Raw genomic sequence first — 12,937 nt, forward strand, 5'->3', positions numbered from 1 at the left:
AGTGACAAGGCACATGTTCTGCCTAAAATTGTATTATATGATTGCTTCTAGTCATTCAGTTCAGAAATACTCTGCATGGGATAAACCCTAACTGCTTGGCAAGGTAGAAACAGACTGAATGTGTTAGTGGAAGATGGAGTGCTCCATATTTGATAAAGAATTAAACAGGCATCCTCAAATGTTAGAAAGACTGCTGTTTGCTAGCATTTGTTATTCTTCCTCCATGTAATAATGTCATAAAGCACTGAATATGTTATACCATTAAAATAATATATATGCTATACCAACACCTTACCTGACTGTATAAAATATTCTACTTAGTTTATTCTAAATTACTAATAATTGTATAAACATTTTTATCACCGTTCTATTACTGTAACAGTATGCCTTTGTAATAATTGGTGTACTGTAACTGGAGCTTTTCTCCCTGGGCCTCCACTGAAAATGGGTTTCTAACCCACTGGGCTTTTCTGGTCAATAAATAAACACATTGGGAAACCTGCAATGAAAATGGCTGCTGAACAAATATGGATTTCTTAAGACTTTTTGCAAATATAGTACTCCTTAACTAATATATATTCTTACATTTCTATTAAATATACTATCATCAATATTACCCAGTCTCCTTTTCACTAAGCACATGTCCTTCTGAGATGCAAATGCTATCATTTGGTGTATGTGCTTTCATTATGCGTCACAAAGTCCCTGTCCTATTAGTATTTTGCAGTGCTCCTTAAGCAGACCTCCAACCTGCCTGTTTCAAGAAATGCAGATTGCAAAACTTAAACAAACATTCTTTGTCATAAATAGCAAAAAATAAAAACACCAGTGTCAGTACAGCAGGTACCTTTCCTGTAACACTGGTACAACTACTCCAAGTATTCTAAAATTAGTGTTGTGTTCATGTGTGACAGAAGGATAATCGCTTCCCCTGAGCACTTCTCTCATCTTCTCATCCTAGACAACAGATCATCATGTGCACAGGCATATGGTATGCATCATGTGAAATGACCCTCTGTCATTCACCTCTAGATCCCTGACAGTGCCAGTAACAAAAAATATAATGGAAAAAAAAGATGATGGGCTGATCGCTGGTCGAGATTTTGGTCAACATACTGTTACAATCTCTTATTTTAACAATGCTGCTTGGCAACACATCCCATGATTTAAAGAAGACATTCTTAATTATATTTTGTTTGTGCACTTCAAAATGTTTTTCATAAATAAAGTGTACATTTTACAAGTCAGATCTAAACTTGGTGACGACTCCGATATTATTGTTGTACTTCAATACTTAATATTTGAATAAATATTACTCAAAAAATGTAAGTAAGCCATTGTGCATATAATCATAACAAAATATAATACATTGCAAATACATACATGTCACTGGCAATTGAGGAGTTCCTTGACATTGACTTTGGAGAAAGGTCATAGTCACTGTCTGACCGATAGAGAAAAGACTCCCTCCGCTGGCTGTGGACAAAGTTGGCCTGAAGAATAAGCCCAGATCCAGGACTTGCCATAGGATCCAAAGGACTCCGACCTGCAGCTGTGCCATTGTCAACATCAAAACTGTGAAACAGAAAACAGCAAAAATAAAGGCATTTTTATTTAAAAAGAGAACATTCTTAATCTAATTTATATTTGTTGATTGAATAAAACACTTTATAAGTTATAATAACTTCATCCTTATTATCTTGTTTTGAATGAAAAAGAAAAAAAAGCCACAAGACATTATTTAAATTACTTATTTAAAATGTTTTGGTCTCTGTAATCCATTTGAATTCAAAAGACTGTCAAATAGTTTACTAAGAATAAGGTAATTAAAAAAGATAACATATTGGCAATTATTAGACCTTTGTCCTAAATAAATGTATTTTAGTACTTTGTAGCTATCAAAAAGAAAATTATCACATTTACAATACAAAAACAAACTATAGATTTTTTGGGGATTCACACTGCTCAAATGAAAGGCTGTAGTAAAAACCGCCTGTGTCTGCAATGTAGAGAATTCTGATTGCAATGAATAAAGACCTCACTATTAAATAATTTTAATAACAGTTAACTACTCTAATTGCAGCACTTCCTATGGTAGTTAATAGTGCTATTGGCTGCATTGCATTAGCACAAACACTCCCCTATTCATTCACACACACACGCGCGCACAGTCACACACACACACACACAGTTACACACACAGTCACACACACAGTCACTCACACACACACACACAGTCACTCACACACACACACACACACACACACACACACACACACACACACACACACACACACATACACACACACATACACACACACACAGTTACACACAGTTACACACACAGTCACTCACACACACACACACACACACACACACACACACACACACACAGTTACACACACACAGTCACACACACAAACTGTCACTCACACACACACACACACACACACACAGTTACACACACAGTCACTCACACACACACATACACAGTTACACACACAGTCACTCACACACACACACACACACACACACACACACACACACACACACACACACACACACACACACACACACAGTTACACACACAGTCACACACACACACACACACACACACACACACACACACACACACACACACACACACACACACACACACACACACACACACACACACACGCCCCATATCTATCCTCAGGTTGTTAGCTCATTCTCAGTGCCTACTTTTTCTTGCCCTCATAAATCATGGGTGACTTCAGTTAGCCATTAATGCCAGACATTAGCGTTTTATACTTCTTATCTTTTAGTTAATCCATGGAAATAAAACCTTTTAGAGTAACAACTTTCTAAGTTTATAGGAAGCAAATTTAATGTCCATCCCTGATTTTCTCCTGTATTATGCTACAAACTTGGGTATACCTGCTTTTACCTCTCTCTTCTCGTTGTAGTTTATGTACTGTTTCAGGCAAGGAATAATGCCTGAGATTCTCAATATATATTTACATATTCTTTGCTGCATTAACCTATCAGTTAGCTCAGTGCGTTAATGTTGAGCTTTATTGTGGTAAATGTACAGGGTTCAAATCCTTTTTCTATCACTTTGAAATTACAACTTTTTTTAAAACTTATGTGACGATTTGAGGTAGTGTCAGCTATACCAGTGAAAATAGGACAGTGCATGTGTAAGATATGTGTAACATATGCCAGCATAGCTAGCTAGAATTTTGTAAAGATTTATATGTAACTAATTTGTACAGGTGCTTGTGTTGAAAATGTACTTCAAATGTTACTTGGTTTAAAAAATGTACCAAGAGTAGGTCCTGCTCAACAGAAAAGAAATACACCTGTATGCCAGACTGTATTGTAAGTGTTGAAATGAATATATTGTAACAGAGGATACTGGAAGAGAAGAGAAGAGGTTTATCTCAGTCCAGGTAACTATGAAAAATATAATTACCTGGTTTAGGCTATAAAAATTTTAGGTAACAGGTCTGACTGCAGCCAGAGACAAAATGTCTGTGAAAACCAAGACTAGGAATCCTAATGTATTATCCTTAGAGGTGAATTAATTGCTACCCTGGAAGGACGGAAGTTTTTGAAATTGTTTTACAGCATCCAGATGCTGTAACACATCTTAGCAAAGCTCTATGCATGTGTATTGTGACACATATGGGCAAGGTCCTGGAAGTACAGAGTCATGTGACCAGATGTGATGTCATTCTTTAATCCAGCAGTAAAATGATGCTTTAATACTAGATGAGACAGAAGTCACAGGGCATAATGTATGACCACACAGCCAGTGATCTAAATGCTTATTTAATAAAAAATAGCTCTAGCGCCTGAGCACACAGATTTGCCAGTAGTCAATAGGCACCGATTACACACCTTATTAAATACTATTAACAGTTAACATCAATTAAAAACATCCAATCAAATATCAAAATAAACATTTTCAATTAACTTCAACATTTAATCCAGCAGGTGTTAAGGTTTCATACTTTAAAATAAACACAGACTCTTTATACAGCAATTTATTTTTAAAACAAAACTATTATGTACCTTAACCTGCTCTAAAATAGTACCTTTTTAAACAATTAACATTCCCTCCATGTACTTTAAAATGGACTGCTAATGGAAGTCTCAGGGCAGTCTATTTTTGGGAGCCTGACAAGAAAGACCACTCATCCAAAACACCTTGCCTTGCTCTATTAAGTAAGTAGGAAACAGTAATTCTTTAGATCACTCAGGAAAATATAGTGCGATTAGTTAAGTATTGTTTTTTTCTGTATCTGTATGAATCTTTCCATCTAGGTTATTTTTAATATGTCCTGTGACTAAAACTCTGGTGTTTATTGTAAATAGATATTTAGTATTTTCGTGTTATTTTACTATCTATTATTAAATATATTTAAACTTTTCATTGTGTCTGGTCTTTTTAGAAAGGAAATAACCTTTGAGAGTACTTATATTTATTTGGTGACACTGTGGCCACTCCTGAAAATCTTGCTGTTTGGTCAGCATTACCATTGGCATTAGTATTAATTTCAGCCTTAGTGTAGCTGGCTGGTGGCAGTGGAACTACCTATAACCTGGGCAAAGGTGGTAGAGCTAGTAAATCTGTGCCAGCCTTTCCCAGGTGTGTGTGTGTGTGTGTGTGTGTGTGTGTGTGTGTGTGTGTGTGTGTGTGTGTGTGTGTGTGTGTGAGAGTGTGTGTGTGTCAGCTACTTGGAACAGGAACACAAAGCTCCTTAGTAGTCAGTGTGGATTCTTACTTGGGGCTTGGAGAAAGAGAAAAAGAGAGTCCAGCCCCAGCACTGGAGATTGTTCCCTGTATGCTCTTATGGGAAACTGTGATTGGTGCAGACAGCTGTATCTTAAAATACAGTATGTATCTATTTTTCTTCCAAGGAAATGAACCTCACCAGTGTCAGTGGTGAGGATTGAGGCTCCTTGATTACTGGCCCAGAGGAGGGACATCACAACTTATTATATATTTTTTTAGTGTGTCCTTGGTGATTAGTGCCCCCCCCCCATTCCCATACTGCGTTAAGTGTTGTTAAGGGACCCCGTATTGCTCTCCCTGGTGGCTAGTGGTTTTTTTTTTCATCAAAATATTGTGCAAGTACCATGTCTGTAGAGTTAGCCTTGGTAACTAGTGGCTGGCTCATCGCAATGTTGCAAGCTTTGCTCATTCATCAAGGGGTGTGTGGAATTATAGCTGTCACCCCCACACACAAATGCACGTATGCATGCACATGAGCGTGCACGCGTGTGCGCACAGACACACACACACATTTACACATTGACAAAGAGACAGGCAGACACACACACACACACACACACACACACACACACACGTGCACATGCACACACATGCACACACACACACACACACACACACACAAAAAAAAACATCCAAACCACCTATTGCTATTTGCCAAGCAGATAAATATTCATACATGCAGCCCCTCTCATGCACACAATCTTCCTACCACCACCTAACCACCAAGTTCACTAATACTTACCTCTACTGTGATGGATTAATGCAGCCTTTTGGTGCTAATTAATGCAGCCAAGACATTTGTTCATCTATGTAAATGCCTTATTGCAGGCAGCTTCAAGGAGAGGTCGCATGACTAATTATCAGACTTCCTCATTAGCATGGCCTTAGAGACAAACCACCATGGTGCTGCCTTTGTGCTACAGCACCATGGTAGATCTGTTTCTGAACCAGAAATGGTTAGCTTAAGGAATTGGGAATATGTGTAGGACTCCTTAAAAGATTCAGTCAGAAATGTGAAAAAATAATTTTCTTAAATATTTCACTTTTGCCTATGTTAAGAAATATGGATTAGCAGAAAAAATTGTAAACTGTGATATATGGGTATACACATAACCTGATTATTCTGAACACAGTTTAGCAGACACACTTATAGTAACAGTGAATCAAAAGGCATCAATCAAGATACTACAATCAAAAGTGTACCATGGGACTGCTTATTATTAAACCAATTAATTTAAGAAACTCATTAATAGGGAGGCTGTGGTATATAGTAACTTATCAGGAAAATGAATGGTAAATGCATAAATATTATCTTACATATGAATATAAAATAACATACTAACATCCATAGGTACAATAAACTACAGTTTGAAAGCAGTAGAGAGAATCTGCCAAAGTAATAAAAGACAAATTATATTAAAAAACAAAGTAAAAGTTTTTAGGTTCCCTTAGAACTAGACAAACTTTCAACTTAAGCACTCAAACCATTAATTTCTCATCCCGGCAATTGCTGAAAACTCATAGCAAGCACTAATAAACCTTAGCACTAGACCCTTCCCCCCTAGACTGTAGAGAAGGACAAGGCTCTCTATTCGACCCTACTGGTCAATCACTGTACCTAACCAGGCATGTCCAACTGGCAGATTCAGGTGTACTCTTCGGTACAACTGGTGAATCTGGGCATTTTGAGGCAATGTTACAATTGCCTCATGTACACAGACAACCCTCTCCTCCTTCCACCAAACACTAATACATGTGAGAGATGCAATTATACAGCCAAACTGGAGGCTAAGCTCTCTCAACCCAAGACTGGACCAGGCAGTCAAGGGGAGAAGGGAATTATTTGCATCACACCACCAGTCTCACATAGACCTATGAAACCAGCACCAGCAAAAAACACACATAAATACACAAAAACATACTCAGAGGCTCTAAATAAAAATCTGCAAAAGGAAAAGAGACCTCCAAAGCAGACATCCAAGCAACCTCCACCCCCAACACAAACCATGAAACACATAATTCACAAAACCAGTGTGCCATGCAATCACAGCCCTTAAGGCAAAATAACATACCCAACACACTAGTAATAGGTGACTCTATAGTCAGGCACACTGATGTCCCACTCACTAGGTTGAACAAGGAGAAGGTTACTGTCAGCTGCCTGTCAGGTGCCAGGATCCGTTACATAAAACAAGCACTCAGGTCACTCCAGAACAAGTACAAATATGACTCTGTCATTGTCCATGTTGGTGTGAATGACCTGAGCCATACCTCCTTGGACTACATGAAAAGAGACATGGAGGAGCTCTCTGATCACATAGTCCAGGCCGCTATGACCCTGACCCTGAGTAGCATCCTGCCCTCACCAAGAATGATACCATGATATAGAGGAAAAAATTATCAATTTCAACAACTGGCTAAGCTTCTGGTGTCATTCAAAGGGGATCCAGTGCCTGTCAGCCTGGGATGACATGCTCGACAAGCCACACTGCTTCGCTAGAGACAGCTTGCACCTGTCACTCTTAGGCTTTTGAATACTGGCCAAGGCTCTTGCCACCACCATAGTACCATTTTTAGGCAAGGCTCAAAAGACAAACCCACTGCTGTAAATAGCACAAGTAACAAAAAAATGAGGGTAATGCCAGAAATCTAAACCTCAAAATGCACGCACTCTTGGCACTCCTCAGTATGGAGAAAATTGATATATGTGCAGTAACAGAAATCTGGTTTAAGGCTCCAGAGAGCACTCCAGTACAACCAGGCTACAACTCATACCATACATTTCAGCCACAAAATACGGACCGAAATACAAAAGATGGGGGAGTATCCATATTCATCAAGGATACCCATACCTCCAGGTTAGTGGCACAGCACGATGCTTTTGAGATCATCCACATGCAACTAACAATGGGCAAAACTGCTATTCAAATTATAGCTTGCTACAGATCACCCACCATGTCCCAGGACTCCCAGTCTGCATTCCTGGAAACATAAAGGTCCTACCAAACACCCTGATATTGGGTGATTTCAATTACCCAAACATTAACTGGGAGAACTACTCAAGTACAAATTCCCTTGCCCAACATTTCCTAGAATTTATAAACTCAAATGCCCTGGATCAACTGCTCAACACCCCCACCAGAGGTGACAACATATTGGACCTTGTCATCACCAACATGGGCGACTGGTGTTCCACACCAGAGGTCAACCCCTGGCTATCACTCTGGATATCCACATTCCGCCACCACCCCCGGTCAAAGAAACCACCATAAAAAACTTTTCAAAAGCAAACTTCACATTACTTAAGACCGAGGTGGGAAGTGTCAAAGCCCCCATGCTAAAGGATAATGCTGTCAAGCTGCAAAATCCTTTACTAATGCACTTTTATGGGCAACTACAAGAATGCATGGATCGTGCTATCCCAAACAAAACCAAGACTCACTCCTCCAAGAAAAGGAAACCAGTCTGGTAGACCCCTGCCATAAACAAGCTATACAATAGAAGGAGGAAACTAGTACAGAAAAGAGTAAAATCCCAAGAAGGGAAGACATCCCTGATCAGTATCAGCAAGAAACTACGTTCTCTCATAAAATCATCCAAGGCAAGCTTTGAAAGAAAAATTGCCATGGACTCCAAAGATCAACACAAGGCATTCTTTAGCTATGTCAAGAATCTAAGTGGCATTTCTCAGATCTGCTCAGAGTTAATGGTACAAAATACACTGAACCGACTGATATAGCCAACATCCTAGCAGACAGTTTCAGTGCAAACTTCACCCCCCATGCCCTAAATGGCCCATAACTATACCAGAAGAATGTAGTACTCCTGAAATCACAGACACTAAGGTTAAAACAGCCCTCTCCAAAGTCAAAAACACAGCATCAATGGGACCGAACAGTGTCCCAGACTGCGTCCTACATGAGCTCAAAGATGAACTAACCCCTCACCTAAACACACTGTTTAAACTCAGCCTCTCCACAGCCTACGTGCCCACAGAGTGGCATACAGCAACTGTTATTCTGCTCCACACTCTGGGAACTATCGCCCTATAAGCCTGACTAGCTTGGTCTGCAAAGCTATGGAGCACATCATCATGGATCTCATTAACAGAGACATTGGGTTCCAGTGTTTATTTTCTTCATATTCTCCAGGAAAGATTTCCATTGGAAAAACAGTCTAAAACATAACGTCACAAAATCTCCTTGTTAATGAGAATAAAAGCTCTTACCATATATGTTTTCACACCCAAAGGAGCTATTAACTTGTCATACACTTTATACTTGTCCCATTTCTTTGTTTTCTTTACTTTGAATCCTTACCACATACTTCTGTTTTTCACTTTTTTCCTGCCTTCTTTTCTGATACTCCACTTTTTCTTTTACTTTCTCTGCAAAATGCTTTCTTTTCCATCCCACAACTGTTCTTCAGGATTGTCTCTGCATCCTCTTTTTGTATTTTCTCCATAATGCCCCCCCCCCCCCCCCGAAAACATGGCCTTCATTTTCTGGCTCACTCTGCACCACCATTTATTTAAGTAACTCATCCCACCACCCTAAGTGGAGGGTTGTAATTATACATCCATCATTTGCTAACTTATCTTCATCAAACAGGTTTCTTTGAAACATTTCCTCATAATCCTGTTTTTCTGGGCTGCCTCTTTGCCTGGAATGGAAACAGTAAGTGCTCCTCCAACATGGGTCCCACTCTCAAGAATCTCAAGTAGGGGAAGTCCTCTGATGCCCTGGATGAACGTTCCCTAGAAGTATTAACACCACCTCAGGTCTCCCCATGAAAAGAAGCCACTAACCTAGTAAGATTAAAACAGTAAACAAAGGCTAAACAAATAAAATAAATAGAGAAAGGGATTACCAAACTATGTCTTTGTACAGGCACCCTACAAATTCTTAGTACTATGAATCAGAGAAGCACATCACCAAAATATAGTTTTGTACAGGCATCCTATGAATAATTAGTGCTAAGGATTAGATAAGGAGAGTAGCATAATATAGTTTTGTACAGGCACATTATGAATCATCAGTCTTAGTATAATCACTGAACTGCAACACCATAATATGTCTATGTATGGTCAGAGCATGAATCTTGAGTGCTAGGTATCAGAGATGCATAGTACATCAATATTGTTGTTTTACAAGTACACTACAAATCTTTAGTGTTAGGTATCAGAGACGCATAGTATCTCAATATGGCTTCGTACAGGTATACTATGTATCTTTAGTGCCAGGGATCAGAGAAACAAATTACCATAATATGGCAACCACATTAAGATTCCGCAATGTTAGTGGATCAGAGAACCACAACACCATAATATGGCTATTGCATGGTCAAGGTATGAATCCTTAGTGCTAGGGATCAGAGATGCACAATACCTCACTCTGACTTTGTACAGGTACACAATGAATCCTTAGTGTTATAAGATCAGAGAAACACATTGACATAATTTGGTTTTGTACACACACACACCACATGAATGAAATCATTTGTCATGTGAGCTGGTTAGCAGCCAAAGGGAAAGTGAAGGCTATACACGTGAACAACACTGAAAATGGATGGTACGGTAGAACAGTGATTAGTGGTGCTTCCTCTCCAGCTCAGGGTGTACAGTTTTGTCCTGGTCTCAAAATGTCTTTTGCTAGAGTTTGCAAGACTTTACAATGCTTATGTGGCTCTTTTCTGGGCAAGGCTGTTCTCTCCCACTTTCTCACTGCATGCCAATAAACTGTTTTTTTTAATTCCCTCTCTCTCTCTCTATATATATATATAAATCACAGAATGTATGTATTCATTTTAGTTATACGTTCTGTCTCTATCTCATTTTATACATTCCAAATAGTTAATATTAAAAGAAGAAAACTTTCAAGGGGTGAATGTAGCAGAAAGAAATCTTTAGGAGCAGAAAACGATAGATTACCAGGCCACTGAATGAAACACAAGCTGTTGCTTTCAATAATACATATATTAATAGCAATATTTTCTAACATAAATTTAGATCACAAAATAAAGCAGCTGAAAACACCAGTAGCATTTTATAAGATTCTGCTCACTGAGAAACTGATTTTGATGAATCATTTGCCATTTTGAATAAATGTAGTATTGTACACTAAAAACAAATGTTCTCTACAAAACATGCTGAGAAATAATTGCCGTCAGGTATAAATGCACCTTAAACTGTATCGTGTTTGAAATAGGCACGGAACATACTGAAAACTTCATGCTTGGGATGAATCAGAGCTGTTGACAGTTCAAATCCCAGGATGACAAATAACAAATGAACAATGCCACGGAAAAGAAAACATGATGGAAAAGGTCAGAGGCAGATATTATCGTGTAATCAGTCTTCTCATTAGAAATTTTACTCAAAGTCTTAAGAGTATGTGGGGAAGTTAATTGGCACTGTACTATTCATGTATGGCTCACTTTCTTAACATATTGTAGCAGAATGTAAGCACACAATATAACTATCTCTTAATATATTTTCTTTTTCCAATTCTTGTAGAATGTAATGCAACCTTCAGAGTTAATAGACTCATGTTCAACATAAAATGCAGGATGTTTTATTAAAAAAAATCACTTTATCAAACGCATTTTAGAACATTCTGTATAATATACAAGGTTTGAAGTCTGCACATTTTTAAAAATACAGGTAATTTACATAAAAATTGATTCATACTCTTGCATTATGACAATTCATTAAACAAAATTCTCAGCTAATACAGAAATAATGGGAAAATGTATACACAGAGCTCCCTATCATGTAGCAAATGTTAAGAATTGCTGAAAACCTTACAAAGGCTTTCAAATTTCCTATGGAATGCCTTTTAGTTGTTTTTGCTATAAGACACTAGTCATTCTGAGTTATTTATGAAATTCTGTTTCCATTCTTTTCAGGAGACAGTGCAGTATTCTGAGATGCAGAAACATGAGATTTTAAATGAAGTTCCTACAAATTAAATTCTATATCTTCCCCACAAATCATATTCTCTACAAAAAAAAAGGATAAAAAGTAAACTGACAACAAATTGAGAGTTTACTATCAATATGTTGAAAGCAAAAATAATTTGAATTCGACATATCGAAGTGAAAACTCGAAAGTCAAAAAAAAAAAAGTCAAAATGTTGAATCCACTGATCGAATTCAGCTGATTCAACATTGATTTTTAACAAAGCACCTGATGTCCAAATAGGAGCTCACAGACAGGTAATTACCAAAGTGGATAAGGGGGGAACTATAGTTATTTAGGGTAAGGAACAGTATTTTGATGAAGTTCGTAGACATTTAACGGATGTGATATCATATTGTTAACTCCCCTTGGATCCTACCAGGGTATTTAAACAACAGATAGATGCTTTCCTGAAGCAAGTAAGAGAGGCAGGGATTATTTCCACGGAGTTGGAACAACAGTTAAAAGGGGATGATCCTCAGTCACAATACTTTTATCTGGTACCAAAGATACATAAAGGGGCAGCTGTATCACCTGGAAGACCTATAATAGCAGGGCGGGGATCAGTTATTGAACCTTTGTCAATGTACCTAGAAGCCAAGTTGAAGCCATTATTGACATATGTGTCTGCTAGAATTAAAGATACAAACCAATTTTTATTATTAATGGATGATCTAGTAATCCCTACAAATGCTTATACTGGGACATTAGATGTCAAGGCATTGTATACAAGTATCCCACGTTGGGGAGGGATAAAAGCAGTTAAGTATTGGTTTGAGACTTCTAAGTACTATGGACCAACTGAGCAAGAATTTCTTTTGATACTACTGGGAATGGTTTTGGAACATAATGCCATTAGGTATGGACATGATTGGTATTTACAGAGAAAGGGTACAGCGATGGATGCAACATTTGCACCCATCTACATTGATTTATTTATGGGTTACTTGGACGTTGAGGTCATTTATCAATAACATGAGTTCACTGCAGAACTAGGCATGTGGTGTAGGTACCTGGACAATTGTTGGGTAGTATGGCAAGGTACACAGGCAAGATGGATGCAGTTTGCTGAGTACCTTAGTACTAATCAGTATGGCATCAGATTTAGTGGCAAAACTGATAGTAACAACGTTCAGCTTTTGGAAGTGATGGTCAAGAAAGATAGGGATGGTATGATGGTTACGAATTTTTACCAG

At 38.2% G+C, this 12,937-nt stretch overlaps 1 protein-coding gene across 2 annotated transcripts in view; it reads right to left on the minus strand.

Moving 5' to 3' along the window:
- PDE4D (phosphodiesterase 4D) overlaps positions 1-12,937 on the minus strand; it is a 1,733,336-nt gene that overhangs the window by 1,154,824 nt on the left and 565,575 nt on the right. For both annotated transcript variants that reach the window (XM_044063808.1, XM_044063809.1), the window contains exon 2: positions 1,384-1,575. In XM_044063808.1, coding sequence (XP_043919743.1) covers positions 1,384-1,575 — 192 coding nt within the window. The remainder of the gene's footprint in view (positions 1-1,383; positions 1,576-12,937) is intronic.

This window comes from Protopterus annectens, chromosome 2.part2 (assembly GCF_019279795.1).
Source record: "Protopterus annectens isolate FY-2018-M chromosome 2.part2, PAN1.0, whole genome shotgun sequence".
NCBI classification, from domain to species: Eukaryota; Metazoa; Chordata; order Ceratodontiformes; family Protopteridae; genus Protopterus; species Protopterus annectens.